The sequence below is a fragment of the Hoplias malabaricus genome, chromosome 7, assembly GCF_029633855.1.
Source record: "Hoplias malabaricus isolate fHopMal1 chromosome 7, fHopMal1.hap1, whole genome shotgun sequence".
NCBI lineage: Eukaryota > Metazoa > Chordata > Actinopteri > Characiformes > Erythrinidae > Hoplias > Hoplias malabaricus.
In genome coordinates this window covers 39,320,337-39,337,444 of record NC_089806.1, presented here as the reverse complement: position 1 = coordinate 39,337,444, position 17,108 = coordinate 39,320,337, and the positions used below count along the sequence as shown (strand labels likewise).

Here is a 17,108-nt window from a genome sequence, read left to right as displayed (position 1 = left end):
ACATGTTATATGCACATTGTAAATATCCTGTGAAATGCACAGCATATTGCTGGCAGCTTAGCTACCATTAAAGGGTGTCTATAGAGAAAGGTTTACATGATTTTACAGTACGTTTACAGTAACTCTTAAGCATTCAAACTGATATCAAGCACACATGACCCAAATTCAATATCACTCTTTAACCTTCCTCCTTATGTTAATGGGTCGGTTTTGACCCGTGTCTTAAATCAGCCATAAGATCCCATAAAAGCAGTTAATTATCCACCAATGTGTTTCTTACCTCTTGTTTACCTTGTAAGGCTTCCTTATCCATTAAAGGATTGGTTTTAATTGTTCATTGTTGCGTACTGTAAACTGGAGATTTACACTCTACAAAACAAAAATTCTAAACTGACTGAGCCTTACATGCCTGGACATGTCTGTCTTTCCTTGTTTTGTGAAACAGATAAAGATATAAGCCCCTAAGTGAAGCCCAGGTGGTTGTAGGAGGAGCCAGCTGTAGGCTGGTGGTGTATAGTGTTTATGAGTCCAGATTTGGCACTTGTTTTTGTTTTCTGATTTAAAATTATACCTGGGTCGAAATTGACCCTAACAACAGAAAAGCCGTAATTTTAAAAAGAGCATTTTAAAACCTAAAAACGGGTTGGTCAAGACCCTAACACAAGAGGAAGGTTAAATACTGTGACAAGTTCAACCCAAAACAACAACCTCAAGATTCCCTGATATCACCTCTTATAAAAAATATAATTTCAATCACAGCTATAATCTACTGATCTAGTGATTCCAACTCTAATCTAAAGACCACCAGACAAACAACTCTCTACTTTACTCTATAGATAATGTGGATATAACTCCACCCACAACACCAACAACTTAAAAAATGATTCCACCTCTTATATAAACACCATCAGACACACTCATCTACTTCACCCAAATATAGCTATAAATCCACGCAAAACAACTTAAAAAGAATTAATCCATGTAGTGACAGTAATTACAGTGAAAATGCAGTGTTAAAGCTGAAAAGTACAGATTGGTTTAATTCATTTTCATTTTCATTTACTACATCAGGTAATAACTCTTCAGAATAATTAGAAGATTTTTTATAGTGTGTGATTGATCTACTGTGTAAAGCTTTCTGTTCTACAAGCAATTAAATATTGATGCAATGTTACAGGGAAGCTCTTACAGTAAACTATTGTTTCATTTAAATATAGATCATTGCTGTGGACTGAAAAATATTATGGGTATTGTGCTTTAATTATATTGCCCCAATGTGAGTAATTCCTAATTATATTAAATTACTGCCAATAACAATGGATGTCAAGACATTGGCTTCTCAGCAAGAGACACTAGTAACATGAGGATTTTTGCGTAATTTTGCATTCAAATATATTTTTACTCAGAGTGTTCATTAGGTTTGCACAAAGAGAAAGTTTGTTTATAAAAGTATATTGATAGAGGCTCTGATGTCAGGCATTTGACTGAGAAACTGGTGAGCAGCATTGATGTATGGTGTTCTGGATGTATGAAAAGCTTTACTTTCTGACTTTGGTAAACCCTGCGTAGTGGAAAATTCATACTGTGTCATTTGCAGATTATTGCAGTCTGGCTTTCTGTAGAAGACATTTTTTATTTTTATTTTTTTTTTTTTCTTTGATTAAAGACTCCAGGTTGGTTTGATTGTTATATTAGCACATGAATCTTACATTACGGCATTCAACTTCAGATGCATGCCATCTACAAACCAATTAAAATCAAGTGTGGGAAGATGCTGTCCGTGTATGTGATGACGACGTGTGTATATCATGTAAAGTTATTTAGTTCTCTCATTAAACTGCAGTGTGAAACCCAAACTTCCCGGATCAAATGTACACAGTGTAACAAAAACACAAACCTTGGTTCGGACCTTGGTATGGCCTTTCAGGTGTGAAAATGCCCGAAGACCAATAGAAAGTCTAACATGACCTAAAAATAATATGACTTATAATGAAAAGGGTAGTGATTTCGAGGTATTTGCTGTTCTCAGAATGTCAGACCAGTAGAAACAGTCTAAAAAGGCCTAAAAAAGTATAATTGTAGAGAACAATATAATTATTATAATATTATAATATAATCATTTCATTATTTTATTTAGAGTTGTATCAAGTCATTGTCAGCACACAGCAATGGCGTGTCCAGATCCCGACTTGAAGCAAATTCTTCTTATTTTCACACAAATGCCAATCTTGTCAATCCTGATGGCCACTATTACTTGAGTCGGACGGGCTATCCAAACTTAGAAAACTGAACAACCTTTATTAAAATAGAAGAAGAAAAGAATGTGTGAGGATGTGGAAATAGCCAAAAAAAAGAATATTTGAAAATACCACCTTCATTGTAAATAAGTAACAAGAATATGAACCAATGTTAGTTAAGTTAAAATTAGAAGACTACACATTAATTTGAGATTAAGTTTTGAAGTCACTTCATCTGAAGTGGTTACTTATCTGTAGCTGTTTGATTGCTCTTTCACTCAAACACTCTAATTGTCTCACACCCACAAAAGAGGCTGTGGTGCCTGGTCTTAAATTTATAATTCATGTTATATTACAAAAAACACAATATTTCAATAGATTTGACATATGATTATATATTTGATTATAATGACAAAGATACAAAGCAGATTATATGAGTCCTATACTGCATTTCCTTAAAGAGATTAAACCTTGGAGGTGGTAAAAGATGTTGTGTGATTTCTTGCATGAAAAAGCAACAACATTTTTTAATTTTTAATTAAATACCCCCAAAAATTATGATTTACTGGCCTGGTAGGTGAAATGGGCATCATGTCAGGCCTTTTTCCAACATTAGAGCTGTCCTTGAGAACACCTAAAGGCACAGACCCAGGAAGGATTCAATATAAAACATGTTATATGCACATTGTAAATATCCTGTGAAATGCACAGCATATTGCTGGCAGCTTAGCTACCATTAAAGGGTGTCTATAGAGAAAGGTTTACATGATTTTACAGTACGTTTACAGTAACTCTTAAGCATTCAAACTGATATCAATCACACATGACCCAAATTCAATATCACTCTTTAACCTTCCCATAAAAGCAGTTAATTATCCACCAATGTGTTTCTTACCTCTTGTTTACCTTGTAAGGCTTCCTTATCCATTAAAGGATTGGTTTTAATTGTTCATTGTTGCGTACTGTAAACTGGAGATTTACACTCTACAAAACAAAAATTCTAAACTGACTAAGCCTTACATGCCTGGACATGTCTGTCTTTCCTTGTTTTGTGAAACGGATAAAGATATAAGCCCCTAACTGAAGCTCAGGTGGTTGTAGGAGGAGCCAGCTGTAGGCTGGTGGTGTATAGTGTTTATGAGTCCAGATTTGGCACTTGTTTTTGTTTTCTGATTTAAAATTATACCTGGGTCGAAATTGACCCTAACAACAGAAAAGCCGTAATTTTAAAAAGAGCATTTTAAAACCTAAAAACGGGTTGGTCAAGACCCTAACACAAGAGAAAGGTTAAATACTGTGACAAGTTCAACCCAAAACAACAACCTCAAGATTCCCTGATATCACCTCTTATAAAAAATATAATTTCAATCACAGCTATAATCTACTGATCTAGTGATTCCAACTCTAATCTAAAGACCACCAGAAAAACAACTCTCTACTTTACTCTATAGATAATGTGGATATAACTCCACCCACAACACCAACAACTTAAAAAATGATTCCACCTCTTATATAAACACCATCAGACACACTCATCTACTTCACCCAAATGTAGCTATAAATCCACGCGAAACAACTTAAAAAGAATTAATCCATGTAGTGACAGTAATTACAGTGAAAATGCAGTGTTAATGCTGATAAGTACAGATTGGTTTAATTCATTTTCATTTTCATTTACTACATCAGGTAATAACTCTTCAGAATAATTAGAAGATTTTTTATAGTGTGTGATTGATCTACTGTGTAAAGCTTTCTGTTCTACAAGCAATTAAATATTGATGCAATGTTACAGGGAAGCTCTTACAGTAAACTACTGTTTCATTTAAATATAGATCATTGCTGTGGACTGAAAAATATTATGGGTATTGTGCTTTAATTATATTGCCCCAATGTGAGTAATTCCTAATTACATTAAATTACTGCCAATAACAATGGATGTCAAGACATTGGCTTCTCAGCAAGAGACACTAGTAACATGAGGATTTTTGCGTAATTTTGCATTCAAATTTATTTTTACTCAGAGTGTTCATTAGGTTTGCACAAAAAAGAAAGTTTGTTTATAAAAGTGTATTGATAGAGGCTCTGAAGTCTGGCATTTGACTGAGAAACTGGTGAGCAGCATTGATGTATGGTGTTCTGGATGTATAAAAAGCTTTACTTTCTGACTTTGGTAAGTCTTTGGTAAGCCTCTCTGCAAGTTGTCTAGGGGCACAGTATAAGCACAAAGTACCCAGAGCTTTGTAGTGGTGGTCTAAGTTCATATTCAGCTGACAAAATGTATTGTGGCGTCACCATGGTTCATTGTTTAGGACTTATGTTGATGAGCCTGAATATGGGTGGAGAGAGGGGTTTCTAATTTCGATTGGCCAAACCGTCTAGGGAGTTGTGGAAAAATTATTAAATGTATCAGTGGGCTTGCTTGAACTCCATTTAACGCAGAGCTTGTGCTAGGTGCAGAAATACACACAAAAGGTCTGACGCAATAAACGGTCAGTAAGAAAAGAAAGAACATGAAGTAGAAAAACAAGAAACAGACAGGAAGGGGAGCAACAAATTAGCTGACATTGCACAAAAGAGGTGGTAAACAACTGCCCTGGTGTAACTTTAGGGGGACATAGCATAGTAACGCTGGCGTCTGTCATTAGGGAGCCAAACAGGATGAAACACATACTTTAGGGGAAAAAGGATGATCCAACTCAGGTTAGTATATGAATGGGTATTAGGCTAGGCTGTATTTTCTGTAATGTGCTCTCCAGAATTCTGTTTAATAAACAGATTTTGATTGTTCACTCAAACTCTGTGTTAACCTCTTCTGTTCCAATTATTTGCATCAACGAACACCCAGGACAGATTCAGTCCAACACAGTCTAATTTTGACGGCCACTTATTCTCAATGTAAACAAACCAGCGAGAACTGCATTTCTCCATGTCCCTTCTAAATGGTATTATCATGTAAATTTAAACCAAATGTAAATTTATAAGTTGTAAAATATATACCATTAATGTAACATGATAAAACTGTTGTTTATATTGAGACAGACATACCGGTCCTCTGTCCAGGTGTGGACATGTTAACATATGCAGAGAAGAATACAGGATAATCATTTTTAAAATCTGTAGAATCCAGGCTGAAGTCTTCAGGTGGTACACTCGGGTCATTGTCATACAGGAGCCATCTGTCATCAAAGTTACAGCATACAACCATGTGGTTTTCGTTCACCTTCTTCTTCCACAGAAGCAAAACCTCCAGCCTATATTTCCTGAATAAGCAACATCATATCAATGGCATTATAAAGATATTGCCATCTTGCTGAAATGCTTTGCATTTAAACACAGATACACAATGCTATTCAACTGCATTTTTTTTAGCAAGAGATTTTTAGATATTTACCTGACATCTTTAACCATGATATGATGTGGGGGACATGGGTCCATGTGACCATCAACATTGACCAATACACTGCAAGCGTTTTCATAGTTGCACAGAGGAATCACCTCACCATAGCTGTGGAAATCTCTAACAATCCGTAAATTTAATTATTATGTTACATACAAGTATCATAAAATACAATATGTGTTTTTTGACTTTTATACCTGTCACACCTTGGCCCTGTCCTGTTTGTTGTTCCCACCATGTGTTTACTTAGCACATGGCTGTGTTTGTTTTTGTTTCTGTCTCCACCCTAGTCCTGCCCTAGCTCCTCCCACTCGTTATCTATTCCAGGTGTCCCTTGTCAGTGTCGTCTATTTAGTCTCTTTTGTGTTAGTTCCTGTTGGATGGACATTTGGTTTGATTCCATTTGGTTTGCGATGTCCTTGTTCCACATTCATTTGTCTCGTCTGTTCCATGATTTCCTTCTCTTCCCTTCGTCTGCCATTATGAGTTTAGTTTGTTTAACTCTGAGTTCATATTTAGTCTATTTAGCTCACTGTGTTCTAGTTTACTCTGTTTACCTATATCTCCAAGTTTCCTTGGTTAGCTCTTTGTGTTCATGTTTTGTCCATTTTAGCTTTCTGTGTCCAAGTTTAATCTATTTAGCTCTCCATGTCCAGGTTTAGTCTGTTTAACTCTGTGTTCAAGTCTAGTCCATTTTAGCTCCTTTGCCTAGGTCTCAGTTTAGCTCCCTGTGTATTGTCGCTTTATCCATATCTGTCTGTTTTGTCATCTCTTGTTGTTGAAATAAAGTTTGTTATAGCATTTGCGTCCACCTCCGTCAGTCCGCCCCGCGATCCTTACAATACCACTGGTTAGTACTTTATAAAATGGTCAGAGAAAAAATTTGATGTCTTATAATGCTTACCATACTATGGCTGTGTATGTTATCTTCTGCATGAGTTGATCTGCTGGAACAAACCAATCTTTTAAATATTGCTACATGGTCATTGACAACACTCCAAACATTAATTTGCTTGTCAGACATATTGAATTTGCAATTGTCAGACAACAGATTTAACTGCTTAAGCCAAAGAATTTTTGCTTCATTATACATTGTTTTCCAAAAATGTCATTATTGTTATCAGTATACGGTCAGATTGAAAAAGTTCTTGGACGGATTCAAATTTGTGTTAGCAGAAATGGAGGCCAATCAGGAGTGAGTCAAGGACACAGGTGGAGCTAAGTTGGTATGGCCCATAGAAACCCTTGGCTTTAATGTAGTCTTTCCAGCCATCAGTGATGAGTTTCTTTAAGTCTTGGAAACATCTGTCAAGACTGAATCAAACAGGAGAACCCTTAGTGTCACTGCTGGACTGAGAATTGTCCATCGACCAAAAATTTCAATTCAACATCATCCTGTGACCACGGAAGGAAGACTAGAAGATAACCCACACAAACCCGGGCTATGAAACCTTGCAGAACAGGTGGACTGCAGTGTTTCATTGTAGAACTACAAGTGCTCCTGTGTAGTCAGTGGAACTGATAAATACAAACCGGATTCCAAAAAAGTTGGGACACTAAACAAATTATGAACAAAAATTGAATGCAATGATGTGGAGATGGCAAATGTCAATATTTTATTCGTAATAGAACATAGATGACAGATCAAAAGTTTAATCTGAGTAAATGTAACATTTTAAAGGAAAAATATGTTGATTCATAATTTCACAGTGTCAACAAATCCCAAAAAAGTTGGGACAAGTAGCAATAAGGCTGGAAAGAGGAAATTGAGCATATAACGAACAGCTAATTAGGTCAATTGACAACATGATTGGGTATAAAAAGAGCTTCTAAGAGTGTCAGTGTCTCTCTGAAGCCAAGATGGTAAGAGGATCACCAATTCCACCATTGTTGCAACAATACCAGAATGGTGTTACCCAGCATAAAATAGCAAAGACGTTTAAGTTATCATCATCAACCATGCGTAACATCATCAAAAGATTCAGAGAATCTGGAACAATTGCTGTGTGTAAGGGTCAAGGCTGTAAAACTCTACTGGATGATCGTGATCTCCGGGCCCTTAAACGTCACTGCACCTCAAACAGGAATGCCACTGTCAAGGAAATAACACAATGGGCTCAGGAATACTTCCAGAAAGCATTGTGAGTGAACATGATCCACCGTGCCATCCGCCGTTGCCAGCTGAAACTCTACAGTGCAAAGAAGAAGCCATTTCTAACCAAGTTCAACAAGCTCAGCCATTTGCACTGCACAAGACGGACGATTGAACAGTTAGAGGCCTGTATTAGACATGAATGGGAGAGCATTCCTATTTCTAAACTTGAGAAACTGGTCTCCTCTGTCCCCAGACGTCTGTTGAGTGTTGTAAGAAGAAGGGGGGATGCCACACACTGGTAAAAAATGGCCTTGTTCCAACTTTTTGGGGATTTGTTGATGCCATGAAAATTTGAAACAACATATTTTTCCCTTAAAATGATACATTCTCTCAGTTTAAACTTTTGATCTGTGATTTGTGTTCTATTCTGAATATAATATTAGATGTTGGCACCTCCACATCATTGCATTCAGTTTTTATTCATAATTTGTTTAGTGTCCCAACTTTTTTGGAATCCGGTTTGTACGAACAATGAGTATAGAAGTAAGGAGGTGGCTTTAAAGTTTTGGCAGATCAGTGTATATTAAGACTTACCTAACTTTTCTTTGTGCTGCATCTACACCTGAGTACAGACACACATTTGCACAGAGACACACAAATATCAACATCAGGCCATCAGTGAAAACATAGGAAAACTTGCCACATGTTTTCTTTCAAAGTTTGGGATAACATTTTGTTAGTATTTCTGAAACGTAAAAAGGACCAATCACAAGTCTGCTATTTTGGCATTATGTGTAGAAGGACGCAGATAGCCAATCAGTATGTAACTGTCAGAATCCTGACAATGAGGGCATCTTAATGCACTGAAAACATTTAACTTTCAGACATTTTTTATTCCCCTCAAACACACCATTCCACTTCTGAGATTCTGAATGTAAACATCCAGCAAGAACTGCATTTCCCCACGTTCCATCTAAATGGTATTAAAATTGTAAAATTAAACCAACTGTAAACTAAGTTGTAAAATATATACCATTAATGTAACATGATAAAACTGCCGTGTGTGTGTATGTATATATGTATGTATATATATATATATAAAAAAAATATATGGTTCAGTTGTTAGCTTGTTGCTAGTGGGCCTGTAAATGTCTTTGCCTGAATTAGCATTGTGGCTAAGAGTATTAATATACGAAGTTAAAGCTTAAATACTGCCATGTATTGATTTAGTGTTTATGTTGAGTTGAATGTGCTTCAAGTGCAGCATTACTAAACAAAGTGCTGCATTATGCGTGCCCAAAATGTTACATTACCCAAAAATGTTAACTTGGCTAGCAGCTATGTTAGCATGAATCATCTAGAATCAATAGCTTTATTTTAAATAATGTTTTTTTTTTTACCAAAGCTTAAGGAATGAAACAATATTAAAAAGCTAGGTTAGTAAGACAAGAAAATGAAAAAAATAGGCATTGCCTGCATGATATATCTCTGAGTATTTCACCTCGGCTCATTCATTCCTTGAGCATGGAACGAGCATGTGAGAAAATGCACCATAACTACCTTTGATACGTTTGATAACTTTACCATTAAAATACTGCAATGTTTAGTTCAGAATAAAGGTTGGTAGGGGAAAAAAAGCTATATTTAAAGTGTATACTGGACCTTGCGTGTGCTATTTTTCACACTCTTGCCCTGCTGCATCCAAAATGGCAATGGTTATCTTTTATGACCTTTTTTCCTTTCATCACGAAGTGACTTGTGTTGCAATTATATTGGCTGATGAGCAAATCTGTTTCCCTTCTCAAAATAAGGCTAATGCATCTATTATAGTCTTATAGACAAGCAGATAAGTTATCTGTCATTATTTGGCGCTTAGCCAAATTGTTTTAAGAAACAATCAAGAAATAATAGACAAAATGTGTGCTGTTTGTTATATGATAATTATTTTGCAATATCATATTAAAATATTTAACATTCTGTTAAATAGTATTTCAAACAAAAAATAATGTTTCAGGTTTGGGGAATATTCTACAGAGAGAGAGAGTTTGCATCAAACAAGAAGAAGCTCGGACACAAGTTTTAACTGAGAAAATTCTACATTCTAAACTTAACAGTATCTATACTAGGTTTACATAGCTGGATAAAACCATTATTAATTTATTAACATTGATTTTTGTTTACAAAAATATTAAAATATTATCACATTAAAGTTTCCAGATTAATCACGTGTTAGCGCATTAGTGTTGACCAAAATATAGATTTATATAAACAGCAAACATGAACCAACAAGTTGTAATATATATTAATTTGATATAATATAATTTGTCTTTGTTAATATCCTGTAAAAAATACTTACTGAAAATGAATGATACAAAAATAATTACAATTTGACATGAAATCAATTAACATGAAATTTACATAAACATATTGCACACACAATCAAACAAACACATACGTACCAACGCAACACACACTAACACTACCACAATAGTGTCGCCACAGTGCTGAAACTGACCCACCGGCCAAATCATACCTACTCTGTGGTCCTTCTATAGCAGCAGATACAAACATGAAACATATTCAGAAAGCTCCTGTATGGTTGCTGTGTATGAATGAAGGTGTGAGGAAAAAATGATTACTATGTCATATATAATGACTAGGAAATAGGACTGGGTATTTATATTAAAATTGTAACTAGTGAGGCACTGCACAGCAGCAATGTAATTTACATTCTCCATCCTTGGGCAACCTGCAGGTGGAAGAAGGGAGAGATATTTATTAGCACAGTAAATAAACATTATAAACAAGGATTACCATATTCAACAGAATGAATTTATAATGTTTGGCAGAAGTATTTTTAGTCCAAAAGGTGGGCTAATTCAGTGTTAGCATTCTGGTTCAAAGAATGGATCCATAACCTGTTGTATTCCACATTGATCCTTTCTGTATCATATGGAGAGCAGCAATGTTACATATTTTATTAAATTCTAATGTTTATGGTGGCAATGCACAGTATTGCTGTTAAATCCAGAACCCCATGAAGATCATTAATTAATTTCACTTGCCTTGAAATAATAGAAATATTCAGTGCAACGTTAAAAGATCTTGGTCCATGAACAGAACTCCCTTCCTCTTGAAGTCCATCCAGTACTGATCCAAAGAGATCACCATTTATAATTACACTTTATAAGCAGAAATCATCACATCAATATTTTTTAGATATTCTTGCATCATTGCGTACCTTCTTCATTCACCAATTCATTTGTTCCACTGCTGAGTGCTGACCAATGTCTCCAGCCAAATTCTTCCAGACGGTACAGGTCCACTGAGAGAATGGCTACAATAATATATATATTTATTAGACTAATAAACCAGAAAATCAGCAGAGTTTGTGTATTGTGAACACTTTCAAGGTCCCGTATACTTACCATTTTCACTTCTTTGTTGTATCAGCTTCTAGCTGTCCGGGAATGCTTTATGATTAATGATGAAACATGCTGTGGATTGGATTTGTCAGCCATTAGTGAAGTCAGGTACTTATGTTTGATTATCAGATCTGGATCCCAACTGGTGCTCCATCTCAAAATTGTACAGAACTCTTTTAAATTCTTTACACATATTGCCACTGCTTCACATAAGAATATGGATATTAATACATCACATCTCGGTGTATTTCTTTTGTCATATGTAAAGGTCCGAGCTCAGACCCCACTGAGCAAGCCAAAAGGCGACGGTGGCAAGGAAAAACTCCCTTAGATTCACTAAGGAAGAAACCTTGGGAGGAACCAAGGCTCAGGTGGGGCATTCCATCCTCCTGTGGTTGGCACGGGATACTGGCTGATGGTAGATTGAGATCAGCATGAAAATGACAGTTCAATTCAACAATAAGTTCTCATTTTGTGGAGCCTGTGGTAAGTAATTGGCTGTTGATGGAACAGTCTTGGGGCACCTTCAGTTGGTGGAACCTCAGTGGAAGACCCTCAGGCTTCAGTAGAGACACCTTCTCATCAGTCACCTGTGGAGAATCCTAAACAGACTCCTGACCTGAAAGAAAAGCAAATACAAGTGCTGAGGACAATGAAAATGCATTGTGGTGTGTGTGTGTGTGTGTGTGTGTGTGTGTGTGTGTGTGTGTGTGTGTGTGTGTAAGGAATGCTCCAAATGTACTTGATGAGTAAATTTGACCCCAGACATAATTTCTAAAGTCAGAAAAGGTTTTGCATTTGTGCTCAATTGCGAAAATTCTGATTAATATATTTTGAAGGGGCGGCACGGTGGGGCAGCAGGTAGGTGTCGCAGTCACACAGCTCCAGGGACCTGGAGGTTGTGGGTTCGATTCCCACTCCGGGTGACTGTCTGGGAGGAGTTGGTGTGTTCTCCCTGTGTCTGTGTGGGTTTCCTCCGGGTGACTGTCTGGGAGGAGTTGGTGTGTTCTCCCTGTGTCTGTGTGGGTTTCCTCCGGGTGCTCCGGTTTCCTCCCACAGTCCAATAACACACGTTGGTAGGTGGATTGGTGACTTAAAAGTGTCCGTAGGTGTGAGTAAATGTGTCTGTGTTGCCCTGTGAAGGACTGGCGCCCCCTCCAGGGTGTATTCCCCGCCTTGCGCCCAATGATTCCAGGTAGGCTCTGGACCCCCCCGCGACCCTGAATGGGATAAGCGGTTACAGATAATGAATGAATGAATGAATATTTTCTATCATTCTGTTCCAAAGCCTCTGCACTCTTTTTTATTATATTTTATTTTTCCCAGCCACCACCCCCCCCCCCACTTTGGAGGACAATTTATTGCTTTATTTTTATTTAAAATGAGCTAAATGTAGTTTAACAAAAGAACAAAACAGCTTCAACAACAGAATGACAGAAAAACAGATCAGTGTCTACTCCCCCACATGTTACAACATTCACCCAGCAACTCTCCTCCCCATCTAAAACATTCACTGAAAACTGTCATTTTGTGCTGTGTCTTGATGCTTTGTCTACATCTAACTTCTCCTAAAAAGACTTAGTCATTTTTAGGTTTCAGCGTCCTGGTGGATGAAGCCGTCTCCAGAGGAAGGTTAAAAGGCCTCGCTCCAAAAGCAGAGCTTCCATCTTCCGGAACTCCAAATGGCACTGATCCAAAAGAGAGAATTACAAAAAAAAAAATGGTTAAGGGTAAAATATTTATATTTTATTTTATTTTCCTAGCAATGGCTAAAGAAGCCACATCAGAAGCTCAGTATAACACTGGCAAAGCAAGTAATAAGGTTAAATGCAAATGCATATGTAGGGTTAAACATATAAAACCAAAACAAGGGTATACATAAAAACACAATGACACAGTTGCACAAACAATGACTGACAATTGAGACACACAATCTGAAAACATAAGGAAAAGAGATATCTGTGAAATTAGTTATATTACTGATGAGGACTCACAGGGGCTGAGTATAAGAGGGTAACACAAGCAATCAGAAAGTATACACAACACAAACAGAGAGATACAAAGGAACAAGGCAAGCACGAGACGTGGCATTCAGGGCCAGTAGGTATTCAAGACTAAGCACAGGAGTCAGAATAACCTTTAAGTATGGAGAGCAGAATGTTTTTGTAACATCAACTCAAACAGTTATATTTGCAAGTCCTTAGATCATGTTTACAACACTGCTCATATGATATATATTTTCCTCAACAGTCAATGTGATTGTCTAGTCATGTGTTTAAAGTCTAAAGTTTATGACACCCCCTTGGAATCACATGAGATTTCCTTTATAATAATTTCTTCACACATTTTCTATTTAAAGTCCAGTGAAAGTGATCGCTGAACACTCCAAACTCTAAGAAATGTGTTTAAATCACTGCAGAGGGAGGGATCTGTACTTAAGGTAGTAGAGTAATATATATTACATAATGCCCTTCGCATCCCATCTTGGATCTCAAATTGATAAGGACATAAGTGAATGGCAATACTGAAATCTCATAGTGTGGTTCATCACCATCATGGAAATGATACACAGCTGTGACTTTAACATACCATCGTTCAATCCGTCGTCGTCAGATGAGACCTTCACGTAACCAGCCAAGAAAACAGGGTATTGTTTTCCAAAGTTTTCAGAATCCAGGTGGATGTCTTTGAGTGGAACCTCAGGGTTATTGTCATAAAGGACCCATCTGTCTTCAAGATTGAAGCAAACAACCATGTGCTTTCCTTTAAGCTGCTTGTTCCACACAAGCAAAAACTGAAGCTCATATTTTCTAAGAGCATAAAACAATGTCACATTACAGGCAGTGAAACAGTGATGACAAACACTTGCTGAAGGGCTGTGTAGATCAGTGGCGGATGCTGGTCTTTCAAGGAGGGGAAGCTCAATTTCGACCTACATCATAATATGTGTCGGTTTATTTATACGTAAATTCTAACCTCCGTTCCTTTTCAAGAAAATGATCTGTGACCCTGTCGTACCAACAAGGCGTCTTTTCCAGGGACTTGACTAGTGTCCTCTCAATGGCCAGCAGAGCTAGGCTGCTTAAACGGCCTTGGCCCATGTGAAGTGTGTCCGCCTGTGCTCCCACGGATCTTTACACCAAAGGATCGCTGATTCGCTCATTTCGCTGTCAATCAAAAAGGGATTCAGCCTCAGACAGATCATCCAATCATCATGCAGAAGCTGAGCGTCCGGGCCAGCCGAGGCCAGCCCACTGCCCCATAGACCCCCAGAGATGCTGAGCGTCCGATGGGCGGGACAAAGCCCAGCATTTATCCAATGACTCGTCTCGTTTCGCTGCCCTTCGCTGCTTCGCTATTGAACTCTGTGGACGCTCAGCGTCCTCACTGTTTAAAGCACTGTGAAACTGCGGGAAAGCCGAGTCTTTACCAGTGATAAGAAGCTGATTCTGAACAAAAGTTGAGCGCGTTGTAGTGCATATTTATTCAGTGACATGTACACACAACAGTATATATTTGATCACTTATTTTTTTTTTACATTTTAGGGGAAGCCGATCTTCCCTTGCAGTCTTAGAGCAATCGCCACTGATACATATACATATATATATATATATATATACATACCACCCATTTTTTTTTATTTGCAGATTTACCTGTTATATTTTCCCTTTATATGAAGTGGGGGTGATGTGTCCTTTTGGCCATTTACGTTGACCAGTATAAAGTCTTCATTCATGCCCAGAGGAATCACTTTACCATAGCGTTGAAACTCACTAACAAACAATCAAAATATGAAAATGAGCTTAATGAAAGTTTTACAAACCGGATTTCAAAAAAGTTGGGACACTAAACAAATTGTGAATAAAAACTGAATGCAATGATGTGGAGATGGAAAATGTCGATATTTTATTCGTAATAGAACATAGATGACAGATCAAAAGTTTAATCTGAGTAAATGTAACATTTTAAAGGAAAAATATGTTGATTCATAATTTCACAGTGTCAACTGTTATCTGGTCATCCGGACCAGAGAGCACAAGTATAACCCAAGTTGTTATCAACGCTCCGTTCAGAAGCCTGCGTCACTGATTGTATGGGGTTGCATGAGTTACAATTTGTTTAGTGTCCCAACTTTTTTGGAATCCGGTTTGTATATCCCTGATTAAATTTTATAAAAATCAAGACAGAAAGTGATGTTTAAGAAAATGTACCTTAGTCCGGAATTATGCCCATTAACTCTATTCGCCTGGATTGGTCCGTTGGAAAATACCAGTTCAGTGAATATTGGCAAGTGGTCCTTGACTTCACTCCAAACGTTAATTTCCCATGTATTCATTTTGAACTTACAATTTTCAGACAACAGGTTTAAAAGAATCAGCCAAAGAGCTTTGGCTTTAGCATACTCTTTAGCATCTAACAGGGCCATTATTGCTTTCATTGAAGAGTGACTTTGAAACAATAGTTGAACTGTTTCAAATCGTTTGTAGCAGACATGAAGACCAACAAGGAAAGCATCAAGGACGCATGTGTTCACAAAGTGGTACTGTTTGTAGGAACCTCTGGCTTTTATATAGCCTTTCCATTCTTTGGTAATGAGCATTTTCAGGTCCTGAAAACTTCTGTCAGTGTGGAGTAATACAAAAAAGTTGTAGGTGTTTATTAATATGTTATCTTACCCTGTCTTTTTTTATTTTATTTAAAAAAAAACACCTACCTGGTCTTAATTTGATCCATATCTACACTGGCTAAATGACACAAACAAACACACACACAGACATGATGACATACATCAGGCCAATAATTAAAAACATTGTGCATATTTTATCTATGTTGTGAAATAGAGTTGAAATTTAAAATTTACCTTCAGTCAGATGTTGATAATGAAGTATTAACCCATAATAATAAGCCTTTTGCATCACCTTATATAAAATTTGGATCGGGTTTGACTTTTTTGAGCTGTAAATGTAAATAGGTAATGTTATTTTTAATATGTTTTATCTAAAAGTATTCTAATAGCCTATAAAATGTGCTAAATAAACTATGTACAATATGAAGTCACAGCAGAAGAATGTAGAATCTGACAACTACTAGAGTTAGTATTATCAGGCAGTCAATGATTTTTCCTGTACCAAAATCCTAACATTTGTTCAAAACAAAAAGAGCAGAAAACACAATGAATGAATATCACTGGTAAACAAATCAAGTGTTATGAACAAGAAGTTAAAGACCAGTGTACACAACTGACAAAAAATTAATTCCAAAGAATGTTTGTTTAACTCAGACTGGAGCTCCTTGCTTGTCTGACTGGTTTTATCTTAAAGTTTTGTTGTTTGTTTAACTGCCATTTAATTTCCATTTAGCACGATGATATGGTCCTTATATTTTTTAAATCAAGGTATGCACAGTCTCAAGCTACAAATTTAATGACTTTAAAAACAGCCCTGTTCAAACTTGTCCTTCATATAGCACTCATCACAACAGCAATGAAGAGCTCAAACCATGGATGGCAAATTAGCTAAAACATTTATCACAGTCTCAGAAAATTAGTTTACATGAGTAATATAGTTAAGGTATACATTACTGACAAAAATGAAAAACCCTATTAACAGATTAAAGAACGCTTACTTGGTATTGCCCATTTTATGTAGAGTATATCCAACACAGACCATTCAACAAAGAGCTATAAGTAGCAGGAAGTGACACCAAGAACCAAGCCCATTTTTATGTCACAGTAGGGGATTACCAACTGCCAACACAAAATAAATATTATTGCCACCAGGAAAAGAAGGAAATCCCAGTTCTTTATAAGAATGAATGGCTTGCAATTTTGCCCCAAAAAATAAAATAAATTATTATTAGGGTTCACTGCAAGTGCTGGAGCCCTATTGTTTTTGTTCTGTTTTTTCCACTTTTTTAGGGGTCCAAGCACTGCAAGTGCTGGAGCCCTATTGTT

The 17,108-nt window shown here is 36.8% G+C and overlaps 1 protein-coding gene across 1 annotated transcript; it reads right to left on the bottom strand.

Moving 5' to 3' along the window:
* Positions 1–9,746: 9,746 nt before the first annotated feature.
* LOC136702494 (uncharacterized) lies at positions 9,747–16,824 on the bottom strand. Its single transcript, XM_066677584.1, has 10 exons — positions 16,781–16,824; positions 16,017–16,111; positions 15,870–15,900; positions 15,367–15,774; positions 14,809–14,928; positions 13,744–13,964; positions 11,158–12,842; positions 10,971–11,066; positions 10,795–10,879; positions 9,747–10,478 (listed from the first exon to the last, which is right to left on the bottom strand). The coding sequence occupies exons 1-7, from the start codon at positions 16,822–16,824 to the stop codon at positions 12,733–12,735; spliced, it is 1,029 nt and encodes a 342-aa protein (XP_066533681.1). The 3' UTR covers positions 9,747–10,478; positions 10,795–10,879; positions 10,971–11,066; positions 11,158–12,732.
* Positions 16,825–17,108: the final 284 nt, after the last annotated feature.